This window comes from Ictalurus furcatus, chromosome 17 (genome assembly GCF_023375685.1).
Source record: "Ictalurus furcatus strain D&B chromosome 17, Billie_1.0, whole genome shotgun sequence".
Taxonomy (NCBI): Eukaryota; Metazoa; Chordata; class Actinopteri; order Siluriformes; family Ictaluridae; genus Ictalurus; species Ictalurus furcatus.
In genome coordinates this window covers 17,907,740-17,930,419 of record NC_071271.1, presented here as the reverse complement: position 1 = coordinate 17,930,419, position 22,680 = coordinate 17,907,740, and the positions used below count along the sequence as shown (strand labels likewise).

Here is a 22,680-nt window from a genome sequence, read left to right as displayed (position 1 = left end):
CAAATGAATAGCAACATTGCGTTTATGTTTCAAAGCGGTTTAATTTTAGGCATTTTACATTCATAATGTCAAAACTCAATATGACTTTTTCCCTCTGAATTACACAGCAGGCAACTGAAAAGTAAAAAAGAGGAAAAAAAGAGAAAAAAAGGGGGGGGGGTGTGTGTTATTCCAGCGTTATAGATTTGACATATGAACTGATATTGACCTCATATCCGTGAAAATGTTATTGTGAATATAGTTAAATCCTGATGAGGTTTATTTATTTATTTATTTATTTATTTTATTGAAGACGCAGTGCACTTAAATGCTGTGAATGTTAAAGACTTCAACAGGAAAATTGTACATGTATTAAAAAGACTTGAATAAACATTAATTATAGTCGTAAAAATATTTCTTGATTTGGTATATACACACACGTTAGTAAAGTTAAAGCATGTGCTATGGATGGGAGAGGTTTGAATCAGCCCTTCACTGACTAACAGAGAGCAGCTGGATGCATGGTTTACTATGACACAAAGAAAATGAATAAAGAATTAAATCAGAATCTCCTCCAGCCTGGATTTAACCTCGGCCTTACTGAGGACACTGAGCAGGAAAACTACAAGTTATAATGTGTAATGGGGGTTTGATCTCTCTCATTAAATAATGGACATATCACCTTCAAACAGAAATGGTCATTTTAGACATTCCTGCTGGTTTTATTTGATCCCCCCCCCCCGGGACTTCAAGGTTACCATTTGCATGGAATTACCTTTGTAACAATATCACGATTTTTTGAATATTTTAAGAGATTAAACATGGGAGCAAGTTATACTTAAATATCAGTAATATACTCAGCATAATTAAATGATATGTCTGTTTATATACCTGATCACGATCTTGGCAAACAGAGAAGGTAAGGATTCATTCAACATTAACATTATCGTCCTCTTTTACCCAGTCTTCTCTCCAAGTTCCAGCTGCGCGTCCTTTCCACAAACCGGAGAAAAACGGTCACAGACTCGGCTCTTGGACAATCCGTAATGCAGTCTTGTCGAATAATTTAATACTAGAGTCGTAAGCAATAAGACAGCATAAAATCTTCTGATAGTTTCAAAATTCTAGGTCTTTTGTTAAACTCAGATAATTAAAAAGAAAGCAGAAAGAGCATACACATGCTGCAGACGAAGGAGGGCCATGGAGGAGATGTATATGCAGGTTATGAGTCTGGTGAGAAGACCGTGTGTGTGTTGGGAAACCTTCGAGAGCTGAAATTGGGGTCCTCGCTTACTTGTTGTTTGATGTCGTTTTTCATCTAAGAATGTAAAGAATAAATGATTAAACAGATGCTTCCGTTTCAATCAAATGCTAAAAATGAGTTCTGTTAAGTCTGTTAGCACCAAATCTGTTATTACAAATCAACATCATTCCAGGGAAGTAAACTTTCCATGAAAAACAGAACATATATCTGATGAGGAAAGTGGGAGATGAATTTCAGAGAACGCAGCAAGAAATTAACATTTTACATTTTCAGATTTCTGAAGACTTCGCTTAAAAAAAATTGGATTTTGTATTTGCTAAGCACTTAAACACTCTTCACAAACAAATGCATTGTATTGCAGCACGATATAATGGCAGCTGTGGCTCAGGTGGTAGAGCGGGTTGTCCACTAATCGTAGGGTTGGCGGTTCAATCCCAGCCAACATGACTCCACATGCCGAAGTGTTCTTGGGCAAGACAGTGAACCCCAAGTTGCTCCCGATGACAGGCTAGTGCCTTGCATGGTAGCTCTGCTGTCATTGGTGTGTGTGTGTGTGTGTGTGTGTGTGTGTGTGCGCATGTGTGCGTGAGAGAGAGAATGTGTGTGTGTGAGAGAGAGAATGTGTAAAGCGCTTTGTAGAACCTCCAAGTTTAAAAGGCGCTATATAAGTGTCGACCATTTACCACCTGGGTAATCTTTATCAATTCAGATCAATGTTGACGAAATTCAAATTTACAGGAAAAGACTCGTGATCAAAATGAGTCACTTATGTAAACAAACTTAAAACAGATCAAAACAAAATATACAGAGACATGGATCTGTCTTTCTCCTCAACTTTACTCTAAAGACACTAATCTAGCGTGACTAGTACTTCCATTACTATGCACTGTACCTGTTGTGCATAAGCCTCCTGTAGTTCTGGTCTCTCAAGGTCTTCCTGTAAGGCACTGGGTGATGTGACGGGTGCGACACCAACTGATCTCGCCGCTTGGCTCACTGCCTCAGAGAGTGTGAGCCTGGGACCGTCGCTCTGTGCCGTCTGTTGAACACACAAAAACATACAATATTTTTAGGGAATCTAAACTGAGAGACTATCTCTCTCTCTCTCTCTCTCTCTCTCTCTCTCTCTCTCTCTCTCTCTCTCTATATATATATATATATATATATATATATATATATATATATATATATATATATATATATAAAACTATTTTTAACAAGGACATACTAAAATACAGCACAATTTACCTAGTTTGGTGTGTGTATGCATAAATGAGGGAGCTTATCAGGACTGTTTACACCAAAACATCAGTAAGCTTTTCATGCATGGTTGTGAAATTAGAGGGTGGGGGAAGTAAGAGTAAGAGTGAGAGAGAGAGAGAGAGAGAGAGAGAGAAAGAGAGAGAGAAGTCATACAAAAAAATAATGGGAATAAAAAAAAAAAAGTTACCTTTCTGCGCTTTGCAGGCATCCCTTGCAGATATGCATCAGATAGAGGAGGCTGGGCCTTCATCTTCCTCTGGCTGTTTATATCCTGTCTGATGATGGGCACCCACTCCTGCAATAGAATAAGGAAGCTTTTTCATGCTTTTTATCACACGAACTGAATAAAGAGCAGGACGGAGGGCTTACAGGAGGTAAAGCAGCTGCCCAGGCCTCAGCTTCTTCTCCAGGCTCCTCTCCACCTGCTGCTTCCCCCATCTCTCCAGCTGAACCTCCTCCAACTGCCCCTTCCTCCTGGGAGCTTACCATGGCCTCCTCTGCAGTGGTAGCTGGAGTGGGAGAGAGAGTGTCATCCATCTGAGGATGAAAACAGAGGTTACAGCTTATATTTCAAGTAATCAGAAACCACAGTTTGGTCATATTGATCATAAAGTTTTGTGCATAGACAACATTTTTACATTTATCCACCTGTATAAATATACATACCTCCATAGGATGACTTTCTGACTCGTGTGCCTCTCTTGCTTCTTCACTCTAATGTGAAATTCCATGTTCAAATGTTGTTGATAACAAAACTCAAACTTTGCCTTATCGATTGTGCATAGCTTTTTCTTATTATTACTTTTAAATGAACACGTGTCATATGGTAGTATATTGCACTAGAAAATCTAATAAGGTTAATGTTGTAAAACAGCAATGTATTATTATTATTATTATTATCATTATCATCATCATCATCTTACTACATGTAATTTTTGGTACAAAATAAAAATAAATAAATAAATATAGTATTTGCTATTTGGTATACTACAATGGGTATTCCATTTACACAAAGGTCAAGATGCTTCAGGATATCAGCTTTATGTGCATGTACAAGTACAAATGATTGCGCGTATTGGCGTTATAAGACAGTCACCCGAGCGTGGACAACGTAATGCAGGATTTGCGCCTCTGTGACTGGGATGTGCTCCAGAATGACCTGCAGTCTCATAGTCATCATACTGGTCAACCAGTTCACTACACTGGGGTTCACTTCAGCTGACATGGTCCTCTGGTGAGGGAGTGAAAGGGTGTTTAGTACAATTGTAATAAAACTGAAGGAAATATACTGTTTGTGGAAGAGAGACTTCATAGTACGAACAATGCGGTTGTTGATGACTGCAGTAAGGGCACCCTGCTCTCCTCTCAGGCAGTACAGATTGAGGGCCAAACACTCGAATAGTGCACGGTTACACAGCTGCAGCAAGTGTGGTCCAAAAGTGTGATCTAACAAGAAGTTAAACATAACCAACACATAAGCATACGTACATCACAGCAAAGGATCTGCATTCCAATGTTTAGATTATTCATGTTTCTTATCTGTAATAGTTAAGGTTAAGGCTAAGACTCTGTACTAGTGTTTATTCTTTATACTTGGGAGTTCAAATCTAGGACAGCCAGAGAGTCTTTGTTAGGCCCTCGAGCAAAACCTTAATTCTCAACTGCTCTGATCTCTCCTCGGATTATATTCTGCCCTAGAAATCACTTTGGATAAAAGCATCTGCCAAATGAATAAGTAAGGGATAATCCATGGCCAGGTATGTGTTACACGATTTTAATGAACAACGCAGAGCAAAGAATCACCCGACGCAAAGCCGAGGGTGGTTGCCTCGGCAGAGTGCATTAATAAACGTGTAACACATACCTAGCCGTGGATTATCCCGCTTATACCATTGTCACTTGCACTGACAAGTGACTGGAGAAAGAGACTGTGCGTGTGTGAATTACGGCATGGTATACACGGTTTGAACCCACACCTTCTAGCCAATCAGAATCGAGTAGTCAGACAGACCATGGTATAAATGTGTGTGTGTGTGTATTTTTAAAATATATATATATATATATATATATATATATATATATATATATATATATATATAAAATGTATGAGATGCTAAATATTTTGGTTTAAACCTAGGCTGGGCAATGTCAGTGTGATTGCAGGCTTTGGTGACAACTGAGCAGGAGTATTCCTGATTTTTCTGTGTAGCTGGAAATAAGAGTTTTACAATTGTGCTATTCATTGTTAGATTCTTTTTTGATCTCTCTGTATTCTAACTTTGGCTTTTGTGAAGCTCCTCTGTGAGGCAGAGGCACATTTTCAATGTTGAAGTTCTGGGATGACTTTGAAACATCTGCAACTTTAAGTATTTCACTCGAATTGGCGTATTCAACCTACAGAACTGAACTGTATAAGTAGTGTACGTTAAGTGCTGCTAGACATACCGGTGCATCGAAGAATGTGCGTGGCGATGTCAATAAGTTGCTGCCTTAGAAATGCTCGGTTCGTCTGTGTGATGTCCAGCCCGTCCCGTACTGTAACTGATGACTGAGAGATAAAGAGTCCGAGATAAGAACAAAAGACAGGCAAAATAAATATTTTAAGAGTCCATGTACAGTAACATTCAGAACTGCTCTGATTCACTTACGAAACTCTCCGTGATGTATTCATCTAGTTCCCCAATTAGATTACCTGCAGCTGCCTTTGGTTGAGAGAAGGACGAGAAGAATGAACAATAAGAGTGAAGAAATGTACTGACAGAAATCGTTGTGATATATTGCTGATGAAAGGTGGGACTTACTGCTATGTTGGCTTCAGTGGGCTCTCTGCCCTGCAGAAAGTGTTCTGAGAAGAACTGGGCTAGCTGGGGCTGGATACGGCTTAGTGGTTGAGACTGACCGTGGAGCAGCAGCACCATGTCCACCATGGAGAAGTTCTGGCACACAAGAGTCAACAGGTCCCCAAAGAAACCTACACACAGATACACACACACCACACACAGTTAGCCTTCTATAAAAGAAATTCTCAAGTGATGTAGTACTGTGTGAATGGAAAGCCTATTGACTAGAAACATATTTAACTATTGGACATTCAGTAAATGTTTCCTTTTTTTTTAGAGAATGCTTAAATGACAAAATCTTTGAAGCATTCATTAAAGCTTGAAATCTGTCCATTCAGAGATAGAGGGAAGAATTTGTGGTCATGTGGTACTGATGTAGCTGTATGAGTCTGACTCCACATGGATAACACAAACTCTCCATAAAAATGCAACCAGAATACCTTTTTTTTTTTTTTTTTTTATAAACCTATCACACCAGTGGCTCAAAAACATCATAAGATGAGTACTGGTTAATACATTCGCTCATCTCCATCTCATCGTGTAGTTTTGAATTTGCATTATATAGCTGTATATTTGAAACGCATGGTAACGGAATATAACAAGTGTTCTTAGGCGTCCGTTATAAAGTGAGTTTTGGGGCAAGAGTTTGTTTTTTTTTAATCCTCGCCCAAATTTTTACCTCTATATTCGCTTTTATGCCACAGACGGATAGAGTTTAGGCTTAGAGTGCTGTATATTTTAATAATAATAAAAAAAGATTGAGCAAAAGACACAACATGCAGTTTGTGTTCTATTTATTAAAACGGGATAATCTATGTATGAAAGTCAAAAATAATTCTGATACATCCAACTAAGATATATAAGGATTAGCTATCATTATCTCAATCATACCATCCATCCATTTTCCATTCCGCTTATCCTACACAGGGTTGCAGGGAAGCCTGGAGACTAAGGGCACAAGGCAGGGTACCAACCCATCACAGGGCATGATCGAACACATTCACACACACTCTACGGACAATTTGGAAATATCGATCTGTGTACAACGCGCGTCTTTGGACTTGGGGGAAGGAAACCAGAGTACCCGGAGGCTGGATTCGAACCCCAAACCACGGAGGTGCGAGGCAAACATGCTAACCACTAAGCCACTGTGCCTCAATCACTGAAAAAAATCTGATATTTATTATGGCAGAACAGCAACTACAACTGGCACTCGAAGTAGTGCGAGAAGCAAACTGTCAGCTTGACAAACTCTCACCCATGGCTTCTCCTGTGCTGGGGGTGAAAATGTTGCTGGTCTGGGAGAGTCTCTGAATGAACTGAGCAATGCTCTCAGTGTTGTTCTGAGTGGCACCTAGAGAGCCCATCATAGTGGAAAGGACGCCCTGCACTATCCCAGTGAACAGCTCTGGGTCCAGGACTTCTTCAGATGCCGCGCCTCCTGGAGGCTCTGATTGTGGTTCAGCAGTTGTAGGAGTAGGAGTGGGGCCTGATGGTTGAGCTGTCGGGGGCTGAACATGGCTCTGTTGTGAGGCCTGACAAAGAGATACACGTAAATTACCATATAGAAGCCACCTGAATATGCACATTTAAAAATCACATTCAACATTTGGTCCATGATAACAGATCAGATTATGGCACAGGTTGTGCAGTGGAAGCTCCATAGCTATCTTGGTTTGATGGGATTGTTAGACCCTAACCTATTTTACTAGCACGAAGATATGCTCTCTGATGGAGTCATTCTGGATAAGAGCATCTGAATGCTCCAAATGCAAATTTAACTTGCTTTTGTTGATGCGGTTGGTCACCAAATAGTCAGAGATCATCTACTAAGAACTACTTAGGTAAACGTGTTTAGTACTGAACTGATTTCTGACCTGTATGAAGTCAGTGACTCCCTGAATAAAGGCCGGTATTCCTGGCATTGCCATAGTAACAGAAGGATTTGCTCCTGGAGCCTGGCCAGCAGCTGCCACCCCTCCGAGGACAGAGCCTAGAAGTTGGTCCAAGTTGCCTATTAAGGGAGGCCCCTGAGCAGGTGCAGGGGGTGGTCCAGGCTGGGGAGCATTGCTTGCATTGGTGCTTGTGGAGTGTGTGGGTCCTGAGGCACTGGTGGTAGATTCAGATGTTGGGGGAAAGGTTGAGGATGAGGAATTAGATGAAGAGGAAGAGGAAGGTGAGGTGGAAAACGTGAATGTCTGAGAGGAAGAGGAGGAGGAGGAGGAGGAAGAGGACGAGGAGGATGAGGAGAAGGTAGTGCCATCACTGTCTGTAGAAAAAAAAAAAAGGTATTAATCCATATTGCAAAAGTTATCTGCATTAAGTTAATTTTGAAAGTATGGAACTGTACATATTGAAAAACATACTCATCTGGCTTGAAACCCCCATCAAGAGCTGTCCCATCATTCCACTAATCATTTGATTAATAGCAGCTGGATTCATGGGTGTAGCCTGCAAGAAAGAAAGAAATATACATACAAAAAGAATTAACTGGCATATGAACTATAAACGTAAACTAGTAGAAATGTTCTATATTTTAGAGCCTCTTTGATGGTTACTACAGGTTTGTAACTGTTCTCTATGATACACTCAATGTTAATGTGCTAACCTGGCCTGGATGCTGACCCATGGTAGGAGGAAGAGCAGTTCGCATATTGATGGTGGTTCCTCTGGTGGTGAAGGGAGGATTTGCCATGCGGTGACGAAAGGAAGGTAAGGTGAATACAAACCTAGCTTGATGTGGGTGAGGAGGAAAAGGAGGACGAGTAGGGCCTGCACCAGCTGTGGCGTGGCTTGTGCCGGCAGGGGGGGGACCTGTGCCGGCCGGTACAGGACCTGTGCCGGTAGGGGCAGGACCTGTGGTAGCAGGCGTGGGACTTGTGCTGGGACCTGTGGCGGAAGGGCTGGGACCTGTAGAGTCAGGGGCGGGACCTGTAGAGTCAGGGGCGGGACCTGTAGAGTCAGGGGCGGGACCTGTAGAGTCAGGGGCGGGACCTGTGCCAGCAGGGGTAAGACCTGTGCCGGCAGGGCTTGGGATTTGTTGTCCGTGTTGACCAGCAGCAGCAGCACTCGCCATGGCCATAGCTTGTTGAGTAACTTGATTTACAATGGCTTGCATGAATTCTGGAGGTAAACCAGGTATCTGTATAGGAGTGGTGCCTGGGATGGAAATACAAGAAGAACAGACAAAATCTGCACTGTTTGCAAACAAACCCTTATTGTGATTACTGGCTAATTAAAAACTTATGCAGCTGTGAGGGGAAGAAAAAAAAAAAAAAAAAAAAGTGTTCATCTCTTACCGGACTGTCCAGTACCAGCAGCATTCTGTTGTCCAGGGGCATGGGCATTACTTCCATTATCTGAAACACAAATTTACATGTATATTTTAAAGTTGGACGTGTGTGTGTGTTGTGTAATGCATGTGCAGGCATGCACATATGTGCATGTACATACACAGACCTACATGCCCACTCACACGAAAGACCCACCATCAATGTTAATCTGCATCATCACCACTGGCTCCATGGTTTGATGGCTTATGCGTATCACTCTGGGCCCTGGCTGTCCAGTCTGCTGATTGGCCATACCTGGCTGTGGGGTGGGCGTTTGTCCCTGCCCTTGTTGCTCTGATTGGTCAGCAGGTTGAGGATGACTCTCAGCTTGTGGTCTGCCGTTAGTTGACATGGTCACTGTGGTCCCCAAATTAACCTATAAGAATATAGAGTCAAGCAATTATATTCATTAATATAATGGCAAATTATACTCAAACACAAAGGATGATGATTTATGCTTCATTATAAAACACACGCTACGCATCAAGGTTTCTCCAGATATCAAGGGAAAGTTTACTTTTTATATTTGATTGGACATCTCACTACTGACTTTGTTATAAGTAGAACACAGAAAACCTGTCTAAACATACAGCATACAGCAAGTAAAGCTCTGAAAGCTAACCAGTACCACACTGGCCTCAAAATCAATACTGTATACATTCTGCTTCAATTTATTTTTAGATTTTGTATGAGGTATATGCATATGGCAACAAAAACTAAATAACTTGATACACAATAGTATTTGTTTATGACAGAATTATGCTACAGCAGTGGTACAGATATGTCAACTTTTGTAGCAACACTCAATCACTCCTTTCAAACAGCAGCACTTTCACCTGTTCAGTCATTAACTTCTCTCAGTGGTTATTAGAATCCTGGGGGAGGCTTTGCCTCTTGTTTATAAAACATGTGTGAACACTTACTTACCTGTATAGGCATGTGAGGCACTCCACCTGGTGGCAGAACAGAGGAAGTGTAGTGAGACATGGGCCGGATCACATGCAGGTGACGGGGAGGTGCACTCGATAGATTACAGCGCAGATCGCTCAGGGCAACTAGAGCGTTTCCTAAAAGCCGAAGAGCTTCTCCCACCAGGTTTAGAACATGCTGGTCCTCCTCTCTCTCCTGTGTCTGCAAAGAAACCATTTCTTAATTAATGAAATCAGCAAGACAGTTATACGAGTGATAATAATGTTTATTTATGGGAAGGAACTGGCACTGAAAAAATATCCCTTTAGCACATCCCTGACCCAATAATAATAAAATAAATAAATAAAATTATAATAATAATAATAAGATAATTGATAGAGTATGTTTTATATTTTTGCTCAAACTTGTAATACTGCTGTAAGCTCAACCACCATTTTCAGCATGTACTGTGGATATTCATAATTATACCAGGATGTGAAGAGCTTTGATATAAACTATTGATCTATTCATATAGAAAAATTATAAAAACTTATATGTGACAAACATAAAACAGATGTAAATTTAATTAATAATCTAATAGGCCAATTAAAAAAGTCTTTTAATCGTGTACTGGATGATCATGACGACCACTTGCATACATTATTGTTGTAATCGGCAGTGGTGGCTGCCTCCAGGATGGAGTGAGCTCTCTGGATGAACGGCTGGAGCCTCTCTTCTACTCTTCTCAGCTCACCTAACATCTCGACCAGTACTGCAGGGCTGGGGTGGCTGATGGGAAATTGAATATACAATTCAAACAACACTACGAGATTATAGTATTTCAGATACCCTCACAGGAGCTAGAACCAAAAGTCTGGAAAAGACAGCAACCTAGATACTAACTAGAACTGAAATTTCTAGCAGGAAATTATCAACTCACCCAAAAAAAATGTCATCTCAAGTAGGGATGAGCAATTAGTATCTGTTAAGCACAATTACAAATTCAGATTCTTCCTATTTTTCAGCCTTAAAAGCACACCTACTATGGTTTTGAAACGTGCCTAATTTTGTTTTAAAGGTCTCATACAATAGATGTACATGCATCCAAGGTCAAAAAACACTTTCATTTGCTCATAATGTAAATTGCAGCACCCCCCCACCCCCACGTCACAAACGACTCGTTCAATGATCCGTTCTAAATGATTCATTCTAAACTCCTCCTTTCAAAGAGCATACTCTGCTCTGATTGGTCAGATGTCACAGTCTGTTGTGATTGGTCTACTGCTGTCAGCATGTGTCAAACAGGAACGCCCACTACCCTAAAAAGTTTCAGCTCCATCTGTACTACGCGAGGAGCCGGTGAAGACTGAAGGCGGGGCTCTGTTTGTCGTGTGCTTTGATTTTTGAAACTTTGCAGAGTTTTTTACATTCACAAACAGCTCTAGAACACACTACATGAAATGTAATATTTGAAAATGCATAACAGGTGCACTTTAACTAAATTTATTTCATAAACTTTAAATTAAAGTATCACTTAACAAAAAAAAATATAACCCTATTGTTTTGCTGCCAGTTTGTTAGCAAACCTAATCATGCTATAGTTTCATGCTATTTTTTGTCTCATTGCACGTCCTCAATTTTAAGTTCATACATCTGAAAGAGTCCTTAAATATAGTTTGCTTGTTTACTGTACATCAGCAGTGAAAGATCATTTTAACATTACATTGTTGGTCAAATGATGGAAGGAACCACAGGAGGGTGATACATGAGGCTTTGTAGGACACTTCTTTGATAATATGCATAATAAAAAATAGGAAATTGCTGCACTGAAAAAAGAAAGAATTAATACACACTCATTCAATATACTTTTACTTGCAACCAATACCTTAAGAACGATTACTAGGAATAATAGGGCTATTTCGAAATAACTATTTGTGCAATAGACACAACTAAGTGAACTAAGAGTGCAAGAGATATTTTTCACATTTTGACCAATTCTTTTTCAGTGTCTATCCTTACTTGGGGCCTGAAGGAGGAGGAGGAGGTGCATTATCAGTCTGAGTGGAGGTAGAGGATGATGGAGGTGAGCTGGTTGGCGGTGGGGATGTATCCATAGGATGGACAGAAGGAGAAGGTGTAGAGGCGGAGGAAGAAGGAGGAGGTGCAGACTCCTGCGCTGAGGACGCATCCATGGGCTGACCCTATAAGCTCAGTAAGACCAGATAATGAGTGCGAGTTGACAAGTCAGCTATTCTCAACCTTGCAAACCTAGGGGATTTGTTCAACTACATTAATTTAATAACTAGGACATAATACAAATCGGTAACTAGTTATTCATTCACTGAGCATGATGTGAAATGTGCTTCCAGTACCTCCAGTCTCTGAATCAGGGTAATGGTGTCTCGCAACAAATTTTCAGCCAGGAGCAGTCGCAGCCTGGGCTCGCTCTGCAGGGTCTGATCCATATCAACATTCACATTTGCTGAGCCATTGTTCTAGCAGAGAAAGGTATACACATCATTATGTTCAATACTTTCAATAAAGACTTTGTGATTTTAAAATGTCTAAAATGACACTCATACCCCATTACTGCTGCTGACTCGTGTATTCCTAACACCCTCCCCGAGGCCTGCCATTATCTGCTGGATAGACATCTGAGGAAAGATATACGCAAACGACATTAAAATTTCATCAGCATAATTACGTTTCAGACACTAAAATGTCTACAGCAAACGTGGCAATTTTTTCTGAGGTTATTCACAGGCAGTCATTCCAGTGTGTAGAACATGGTGCGTATTATATACAAAGACAATAGACATCTTTACGTTTGACCAATAAAGAAAGCCCATGTCCGTGCCTGAATTTGCTGGGGGTCCATGATGTTCACTGGGAGATTAAGGGTACCAAGCATAACATAGCTATTAGCATTGCGATCATGTGTGGCTCCGTGAGCCATGGCCTGAGGAGTTGTGGTGTTTCCGGTCTGTGAGCCTCCTGAAGTCACGGGTACTCCCCCCGAACCTGATCCTGACGGAGTCGTCTGGGGTGGAGCTCGCTCCACCAGGTGAATGACTTTACCATTTACATCTGCAAACACAGGGACAGAGAGTTAAGCGTTCTGCTTTCATAACAAATTTCACGCTCAAAAGAAAACGAAGATTTGTCCTGAGTAATCAACAGCTACCTGCTAGCTTCCGTGCATGCCATTACAAATAAATCTTAAAAAGAATGCTATTGTTTTGTATATTATCAAAACTTCATTAGGAGAAAATCCTGATGCTAGAATGCAAATAAACAACGAGTTAGGTGTGCTTTGGCAGTTAAGAAGAGTTTATAAACAAAAGTGCATCCGATATTGTACATCGGTATAGGACTGATATTTGCATCATTCACTGATGCATTATTTATACATGATGCAAATACACGATATTCACAGTAAAAAAAAAATGTTACCTGAAAGAAAATAAGAGCATCTTTACAGATCTGCATTATATCAATCAGTCCTAAGAGCTCCAGTATGCATATCATAAATTATTATTTTTTTTAAAGTAAAAAGAAAAGGTGTGTACCCTGGCTGTCAGTGGTGGTGGGCAATATGCCAAAAACACACTATGGCCAAAAGTATGTGGACACCTGACCATCTCACCCATATGTGGTTCTTACCCAAACTGCTGCTACAAATTTGGAAGCACACAATTATATAGGATGTCTTTGTCCTAAACCTGTTCCAGTATGACAATGCCCCTGTGCACAAAGTGAGGTTTATAAAAACATTGTTTGCCAAGGTTGGAGTGGAAGAACTCAAGTGTCCTGCACAGACCTCAACCCCACTGAACAACCTTGGGATGAACTGGCATGCCAAATGCAACCCAGGCAACATCTGTGCCTGACTTTATTAAAGCTCTTGTGGCTGAATAGACACAAATCCCCACAGCCTCCCCACAGCCATGCTCCAAAATCTAGTGGAAAGTCCTCCCAGAAGAGCGGAGGTTTATTTTTATTTTTTTTATAACAGCAAACGGAGAAGAAATCTGGAATGGGATTTTCAACAAACACATAGGTGTGCTGGTCAGGTGTCCACACACAAATATCGATCACAAAATGTAGGTTTGCTAAGTGTCAGCAGAACAGCAGTGTTGCATATAAAAATCTATGAAAAAACAAGTGAGCTTTTATTCACCAGCTATGAAAACGGATGATTTAGCAAAGATAAAAAGGAAAACTGAATATCCTGTACACAAATATATTCTAATGTCAGTAGCATCACTAGCAATGGAGTCAAACAAGGTTAGTCTGTCAAATTTGGTTCATTTTTGCTGTCAACATCTGGGACACCCCTTAAAGACAAACTGTGAAAAAAACTAACTCTAAACAGGCCTGTCAATGCAAACTCTGAATGCACTTACTGTATTCTGCCAGAGTTTTCTCATCCTGAAGCACTCTTCCCTGGTAGATCAGCCTCTGTTTGTCAACAGGTATTCCCACTGAGGGTGATATGTGCTCTTTAAACTCCTTCACAGTGATCTATGGAGTAAAATGAAAAGGTGTAACTTAACAAATAAGTTGTTTTAAGTTGTTTAACATATCTAGATGTAAATATCAGGAAATAAAAACTGAAATTCTGATCCATCGTCTCATATTCATGTTTTGATTTCAAACCCAATTGTCTTCAAGAAAAAAAAAAACAATTATCAATTAGTTGGTCTGTGCGCAGCACGGGGTACGTTTACTCACTGCGTTACTTCTGTTCTGAAAACACACACTGGAGAGTTCAGATAAGTTGTCCCCCAAATGACGTACTATATTCTTACACTATGCACTCTATCGTCTAGTGTGTGAATTTTAGAAGGGTATTATCATCTCAAATGGAGCACCAGCGGTTTTTTACTCACCGGAAGTATAAACCGTTTCCCAGGCGATGGGACATGACGTCAAACGTACGTAATGTGACGCCGCAAGCTTTAGCAGAATACCCAGAGTCATCGTTAATGAATTTCTTCCGTTTACGGTTTACGTCAGCTTTACCTTTTATTCCCAACATGACTACAGTCACCATCAGACAGAGGTGTAATCAAGTGACAGCGGAAATAAAGTGTGGAACCCAAGTCCTCTAATGCATGGGAGCATTTTATATCAAACGCAGTGAAGAAGATACTTGTGCAGCATGGAAGCACAACAGTGATACATGAGCACAAATTTGTGTTTATATCCATAATGCTCCAGTGTCTGCAAGGGGCAGGGGAAACTGGTGCGAGTTGCTTAAAAAGCTTTCGTTTAAATCACGTTTATTGTCATTGTATGCTGTATTTGCACGCTTGCAGTGAAAATGATGTCATGACAGTCTTTACCAATACGAACTCTACCTGAACCACCATAAGATTTAGGAGTGGAGCTTTGTGTACATGGGTAGAAATGGAGGCTGGTTCAATGAGTTAAAAAAAAAAAATCATTCAAACCTTATTCAGCTCCACCCATTTAACCATTAAAGACATATTTTTCACAAAACTAACCTAATGCACCTTTAACAGTAAAATAAATTCCACAGAGGCCATCACTAGCCTAGAGATTTATTTCAAACAGATTATTTAAGTATGTACGATAATATTTCCTATACATATTACAACCCTAGTGCTTTTTGCCCCTAAAGCTTTCACAGACAGGACACATTTTGACAATTTGACGTTATTTATCGATCTATTTGTGTTTTGAGTTGCTGAGGTTTGGATGAAACACATTCAAATTCAAACGGCCAGACAAACAGGCTAATATGTAAAATAACCCATAAATACACAGAATATGTTTGATGACCGTGTGGTTTTCACAACAGTAACTACAACATCGCACACACCCTTCTCTGCTTCATGGCTCCCTGGAGAAACCACGGTGTTACTTGTACTCTCGTCTAATATTGTGTAGCACCATTAACGTTGTATCTGTCTGTGATTACAGGAAAGACAATAAAGCCTAACTGACTTCCTCTGATAAAACAGTGTTAAAGAAAGCAGCAGTTCTCTCACCTGTGATCTCACAGTATAGCTTCTGCTCTGAGAGTCCAGAGTTTTCACAGTCACATCTATCATGGTATTTTCTTGCTCCTCCATGGTGCTGCCAGCCACAAGAACAGGAAACACATTCAATTATTAGTGACTTAAACTTACACACACACAAAACAACCTGCTTTGCTGAAGTTAACTTTCTGAAGTGAAAGAGAAATGAGCTGGGAACGAATACAGCTCCTGGCTGCTGTGTAATGAGTTCTGGCAGAACAGTCGCCTTCTTTCCAGAGGTTTCTTCAACTTTCCGCCCTCTCCTTGGCTGTTATTTAGCATGCATGCTAAAAGTTAGCTATCATACCTAACTTTAAAGTATACTTTATTGTCGCTGAAAAGAAATGTATTTTGGACTACGAGTTGCTGCATAGACATGTAATAGGCAAATAAAATAACCGTAGTAATAATAAAAATGAATAAAAAACCTATTATCAAGATAAACACTTTTTAACCTGCATAGTGCTAGCTTGCTGGAGCAACGTGAGCTACAAAGCTAACTAGGATAAATGCTGTGCTAATAAATGAGCTAGAGTGTTACTTTTATGTTAAGGAGTACATCGGGTTATGACTTAGATATATCCGAAATTAAATGACCGTTAAATGTTCTTGGCGTTAATAAAATTAAATAAAACTATATACCTAAAACGCTAGCTAGCTAAGTGTTAGGCTAGTTTACCTAGCCGGGTCCTACCTTGAAAGTCTGTTATATCACTCTCTGGTCGTAGTTGTTGTGTTGACTCTGCTTTTATCAATATATCTAATTAATGTTAATTTTTTTATATAGCATTTGTTACCATGACAGTGTTACTAATGTTAGATTTGGATAGCTAGCCAAGTCACGTAGCTAGCTAACATAGACTAGCCTGCATCGAAATAACTAAACGTAAGCCACGCCCACTTCCGCTTACGCTATTTAACGGGCTACATCCCAAACCCCTGTTGCACTAACGAAATATTAGACATGAGTGGCGTGGCTTATAGTCTTTACAAGTCAAATGTAATGTAATACATGTAATACAAAAACTAGAATCCTGTCAGTATAAGATAGTATAAGATCTGAGATAGTACCCTGCTACCATAATACAGGCCAAGCTGGTCAAGTTGATAGCTGGTCAAGTTGATAGCTGGTCAAGTTAGTAGCTGGTCAAGTTAGTAGCTGGTGAAGTTGATAGCTGGTCAAGTTGATAGCTGGTCAAGTTGGTAGCTGGTCAAGTTAGTAGCTGGTCAAGTTAGTAGCTAGTCAGTTTAGTAGCTAGTCAGTGTGGTAGCTGGTCAATTTAGTAGCTGGTCTATTTAGTAGCTGGTCAAGTTAGTAGAGCAACCTTGCCAGTTGGTAAGATATTTTCCAGCTTATTTATTACTTGATCACTAAACGCTTGAGATTTTCAAGTTGCCTTACTGCTGTGTTATTTTCTTTAAAGTAACTTGCCCAAGATGTAGCGAGATATAGTTTCCTTTCCACCAGCACTTACCAGCTGTCAAAAAGGTTTTCCCAGTTTGACCAACTTGATCCGTGTTTTGGCAGCTGGTAGCTGGTCAGACCAAGCTGGATTTCTCAGCAAGCAAAGTTGTGTTATGTTATACATCCTGAAAACCCATGCTGTTACTCGAAAATAATCAACACTGAGATGGTGTGATGTGAAGAGGAGGGCTGTTCCTACCACAAATTTTCCAATAACAGCATGTCCAGAAGTGTTTTGTTCTTCTTATGCCAAGGATTTCAGTTTAAAATTTTATTAATGAAGGACATGTGATATTTCATATCCATTTATAGTTCCTACACCGCTCTACAGGGTGTCCCGAAAGTCATGCATAAGAAAAGTCATACATAGGGGACTATGTTTGCCAGCACCATGTCGGTTGTGCCTTTGTCAATGGATGTTCATGGACATGTACTTCTCGGTCGGTCCGCAACACTCCCAGTCTGTTTGAATTTGTTAATAAATTTGGCAGCAGTGTCATGTGTGATGTGCTTGGCATTTTCAAGTCCATCAGAACTTTGTGACAGCTTCCCGGGTCCAGCCATGAGAATGATTTCAATACATTCTTCTTTTGCCAAAGGCACTCTTAAAGGCTATCTGAAACAATAAATAAATAAATAAATAAAATAAACTAAGTATGGAAATCTTTGGAAGACCTTTTGCTAAAAAGTGTTAATATCCCTATGTATGGAGACTTTTGGGACAAAAAAAAACACCCAACCTGCTTGTCATGTTACTGAGAAATTGGAAAGTTAAGTAGACATCTCCTTGCACAAATCTTCACCATATCACCCGTTATATGTTTATATATGTTTTTCTTTTTAAAAATGTTTATTATGAGTCTTCTGTTACAGCATGTGAAGTGTCTGCCATGCAAGTCCTTGTGAATGACTGTTGTTACAATATGTTGAGATGACAACATACTATTACGAGTGCCTTAATATAGACCTATGATTTGAATTAATCAACACCACCTTTCACTCAATCAGAGTCAAGCACTATGTTTATATGTAGAACACATCAGTAAGTAAGTTTTCAAGCAGGCGGTAAAATAACGACACATCCTTTACCCAGGCCAGTCATATCTGGAAATCTATTTATTTTCTAGCACTAAACCTGAAAAGCATTACCAAAATTTAAATACAACACAAAATAACACATTGAGGTTTGGTGTATGTGTGTTTATATGTTATCTGGCCACATTTTACACACAGGTTCTTTTGTTTTCCTTCAATTTGTTTGTATGAGCACATCACAGATGAATTTGCAACTTTAAAATGACTTTATTCATCTTCGAAAACCTTATATTTCTAGTGATTAATAAACATTTGATTTATACCGCAGTTTGGTCTTTACGATTTTTCTGTTGAATTATTATTGTAAATTATTATATGCAGAGTATTAAGGATTGAAAATGCAACATCAGGAGGCAAGAGCAAACTCTAATGCTCTATACTGTTATTTAAAAGCAGTCATTTGGGCATCGTTTTGTTCCTTCACCCCATATAAATCATTTATTGAACTCCTTTAAGACCCAAATGCATCAATAAGACGTCTGCCTTTGTTTTGAAAAGTGATAGGAACAAAAAGGATGACTATCAGAAACCATCAACAAAATGATCATATATCCATATGTGACACAAATATGAAACATAGGGAAATAAACCTGCCAGAAGCTGTTTTATGCCATGTTAGTTTATGTGAGGGATTTAATGTTATATTTCTTAGTAGAGACATTTTATTACAGATGCCACCCTGAGAAACCAAACACTGTGAATAGGGCTTAAATGATATTTTTAGAAAGCATTTGGATCAGTTTCTATTGCGAGCTATTATATTTATAATGGTGGGGATGCCATTAAGTAACTTGAGTCTATTGTATTAATATGATCAAATTCAATCAGACTTGAAATGTGCCAGAGACATTTATAAACACACTGTTCTGGCTGCACTTTGTGTTTGTACAACACCACATGACAAGGCCAGCCCTGTGTATAACAGCTGTTAATTCAACAGAAAGGTGATTAGCACGTTAAATAGACTGATAGTGCCAATCCTTTTGCATATTCATGTGTGTATTTTTTGCCCTTATAGTGCTGCTGTGTTGTATAGTGTTGCTATAGCTTTTAGAAAACACTTCAGTGACTCTATTTTGTCCATTCAATCATTTTCATTTCTCTTGTGAAGGTGTGCTAGGATAATAATGTGTATAAATATCAGAGGTGTAGACACAAGAATAGCAAACTGCATGTACTCTCATTACAGGGCTTGAATACATGGTTCACGTGGGTATAATTAAATCATAGTACTTAGAGTTTTTTCACAGGAGTTTTTTAAAATTATATATTTAGCTTCACTACATGTGTTTATTTGATCTCAGTAACAAAGTAAATAAATACAGTTAACCTGGAAGACATAAGCCAATGTATGTACAAATGTCTAGAGCCAATTAGAATAAAGCAGTTTCCTGCGGAAACTCTACACTTCAGGTGCCAAATGCTTAATCGGAAGTAGCAATGTCTGAGACTGTGGAGACAATCCCTGTGTCAAATTATTTTTAATCGAGCAAATGAAATGGTGTTATAATGACCTGCATAAACCAGTGGTGATATCAGCAGTTCAGTTAATACTGTACAATAACGGTACATGAATAATCATGCACTAATACCTGAATTAATACTTATTTAAATATAAACTAATGATGAGTTAAGGCATATACCAGTCACAAACTAATGAAGAGCTAACCTTAACCAGTCCCTCCAGGATTTTGTGATCGCGGAAATGAACACAAAATCAAGTGAACTCCGCAATATTCGGAGGAACTTGCAATTTTTCAGAATTACCAGCAGATTTGGGCCAAGACGCCTCATGTGACATAATCACAACGTGCATTCAGCCAAAGCCCTCTTCGATTGACGTGTGCTGAACATGAGTACAGCTAAAAGGTCTTATTTACTAACAAAGAAAACCATGCAAAAATATTTCATTTAGTTAAAATATTAGTTTACACTGATCCTCCTTACAAACATAAAAAGACACTAATAATAAACACCAATAATTTCATCTCAACCCGTTTTGCATAATTCTCCATCCATTTCTCTTCAAATCCCACTGTAGTACTAGTACATGCTCAGGGTGGTTAGGGTCCGGGACACTGCTCTTTTGCCCTACGTGTTAATTAATACATTAAGCAACAAAATTAAGGTGATCGTTATTCACGCATGAATTCATAAGACTCAGCTCTTTATTAGTTTGCGATTAGTACATGCCTTAACTCGTCATTAGTACATATTTAAATAAGTATTCATGTACTGTTACTGTAAAGTATTACTGCAGCTCAACCTCCATCCCAGGATGTCGCTTTGATGTTTGTTAGTGATTGCCTGTTGTGTTAAATGTCTCTAAATGCTGCTACAGCCTATGAAACCCTCAGGATAATGTGTAAGGGCATCTTTGTTAGATTCAGCTAGAAACATGTATGCATTAATGTGATCTAGCTAGCTAATGAACCTAGCAAGCTACAGAAACCTCAACAGCATTTGTCTAAGGGGTAACTTGCCTGCTAATATTACCTTGATAATGGATGTGGTGTTGATTTCAGCACAGCTAGTTAGTTAACATAATTGTTCCGAAATGTGTTCCTCAGATATAGAGCATTATCTTTTGTGTAGTAATTACTTGAGTAGTTTTTTTCCACCAGACAACTTATTTACTCCTACTTGAGTCATTTTCTTGACCAGTTTTATGTTTACTCAAGTGAATTATTACTCCTACACATCATTTATGGTTAGTGTTTTGTACTCTTTTCACCACTGTCAATAATGTATGTAGAGTATACTGGGATTAAACGGTAGACTGGTTAAAAATCCTTCTACCCAAATTATATGGATAATGGTAATTTGCTTGAGGCAACACCCATATGCTTTGTAACATACGGCCTGTAATGTTTGATGTTCTTGGAACCAGCAAAATCTGAGGTTGATCTACATCCATTTTGTGAAATACAAAGCTGTTTAATTCAGCATCATTTCACAGCAGCTTCTCCACCTGGCCTGATAATGAATGTGACAGGATTACCCCGAAGCAGAATCTCTGGTTGTGGTGATCCCAAACACTCGGTGATGTAATTGCACCTTGAAAATGTGCCAGTAATCCCAGGATTAGCATCATTAACATGCTCAGAGTGCAGTAAACCTCATTTCCATACCACACAGCGCTGTTTCATAAGTCACATTTCTGCTGAAGAAGAACTTGAAGCAGTAAAAGGTCTTACTTTGTGGCTAGGTCAAAATCATGATGCGTCTTAATTATACATTTCATATTAGTATTTATACCACAGCGTTGTTTGTTCTGGCAGCAAGGCAAATCCCAGATATACCAATGTACTCATACTTACTATCATTTCTATAGTAATAGGCAACACGTGGACTTGTATGGCAGACGCTTCACATAAACAGATTTTACTTTAAAAACCATGTGTGCAGTCATTGATATGGTGAAGCTTTCTAAGAGTGGATGTTTGTTTATCCTTTTTGGAAGGAGTCTCCAGTGTCAATCCTGTAACAGTCAGATGTAAAGCTGTAATCATAATGTGATGGAGAGGTTTTTTCTTAGGGTTCCTAGTAACATGGCAAGTTGCATAGTTTTTGAGTGAGTGAGTGAGTAAGAGAGAGAGAGAGAGAGAGAGAGAGAGAGAAATGAGAGGTTAGTTTGGGAGCTGCTTTAATGTAAGTTATAACAGGCTTTTTTTTGTGGACATTTCATAACATTAAATATAACTATAAATGGATAAAAATATGATGTGATGTTCTTTAATTTAAAAAAATGCAGTGGTGTAAGAGGAATAAAACACTTTGTGGCATGCTGTTATTGGAAAATAATCAACATTTATAACAGCATGTCCAGCATGTTATTGATACATATTTCATTTTAAATTACACTAAAAGGAATTATAAACATGTGTGAGGGAAATTACTAATTTTTACTTTTTAATAGTTTTGTTCTTGTTCTTGTTCTTTTTCTGTTCATCTGAGGATAACGCCTAAGAAGGCCATGTAATATCACTGAGATCAGTACTGAATGTTTATCTGCTTACAGCGACACAAACATGTTCTTCTGTTTAAGGTTTGTCTGCACATCTTCCAAGACCGTAAAACAAAGCCTGTTTGAACTGCCTCAAACCGCTTCTTATCAGTACACAGAAGTGTGTCATGCTCTGCGTTTCATATATATAGTAGTGGTTCAGCACAAGCACTTCAGAGCGCTCTCATTATTCTATCCTGCTTTATTCTATCCAGTATTAACCATCTTTCTGTAATAAACCTTTTTACCTTCAGAGGATGAGTCTGCGAGTGTTGTCTAATTTCCACGACAATTTGGAGTCTCCTGGCTGGGCTGCACAAGTCTTTTCAGCTTTTCTGGACAACAAGCAAACTGGAGGACGCCCGTGGAAAAGTTTCACCCTGAAGCCCGCGTTGACACGCAGGCGGTTTGCTCTTTGTTGTGCAGAGCGAAAGACAGATGCAGCCTTAGCACTGACTGGTAGGAATCATCAAGAATTTA

General features: G+C 39.3%; 1 protein-coding gene across 6 annotated transcripts; it reads right to left on the bottom strand.

Moving 5' to 3' along the window:
- Window positions 1-21: 21 nt before the first annotated feature.
- bag6 (BCL2 associated athanogene 6) lies at window positions 22-22,656 on the bottom strand. 6 transcript variants are annotated; one of them, XR_008388233.1, is made up of 26 exons: window positions 16,329-16,541; window positions 15,605-15,692; window positions 13,994-14,111; window positions 12,445-12,674; window positions 12,170-12,241; window positions 11,960-12,082; window positions 11,607-11,788; window positions 10,247-10,376; window positions 9,606-9,809; window positions 8,835-9,054; window positions 8,646-8,705; window positions 7,955-8,505; window positions 7,713-7,797; window positions 7,224-7,615; window positions 6,605-6,881; window positions 5,308-5,477; window positions 5,155-5,208; window positions 4,952-5,054; window positions 3,828-3,952; window positions 3,603-3,737; window positions 3,173-3,220; window positions 2,876-3,043; window positions 2,694-2,801; window positions 2,136-2,282; window positions 871-1,297; window positions 22-114 (listed from the first exon to the last, which is right to left on the bottom strand). XR_008388233.1 is itself a non-coding variant. In XM_053646779.1 (26 exons), the coding sequence occupies exons 2-25, from the start codon at window positions 15,686-15,688 to the stop codon at window positions 1,202-1,204; spliced, it is 3,882 nt and encodes a 1,293-aa protein (XP_053502754.1). In that variant the 5' UTR covers window positions 15,689-15,692; window positions 16,329-16,541; the 3' UTR covers window positions 22-1,051; window positions 1,156-1,201. The 6 variants fall into 6 exon arrangements, 5 of the variants coding, with proteins under 5 accessions (XP_053502754.1, XP_053502753.1, XP_053502752.1 ...); XM_053646779.1 differs by having other exon boundaries at window positions 22-1,051; window positions 1,156-1,297; XM_053646778.1 differs by lacking the exon at window positions 16,329-16,541 and adding an exon at window positions 22,449-22,656 and having other exon boundaries at window positions 22-1,297.
- Between the last annotated feature and the right edge of the window lie 24 nt (window positions 22,657-22,680).

Bases quoted from the DNA above. Each gene is read 5' to 3' on its own strand.
- bag6 (XM_053646778.1), bottom strand. From the start codon at position 15,688: ATGGAGGAGCAAGAAAATACCATGATAGATGTGACTGTGAAAACTCTG. The intron at 9,810-10,246 runs GTATGCAAGTGG...GTTTCTTTGCAG, and splicing joins CTGCCGATTACAACAATAAT to ACACAGGAGAGAGAGGAGGA. The intron at 6,882-7,223 runs GTCAGAAATCAG...TCTCTTTGTCAG, and splicing joins GAGTCACTGACTTCATACAG to GCCTCACAACAGAGCCATGT.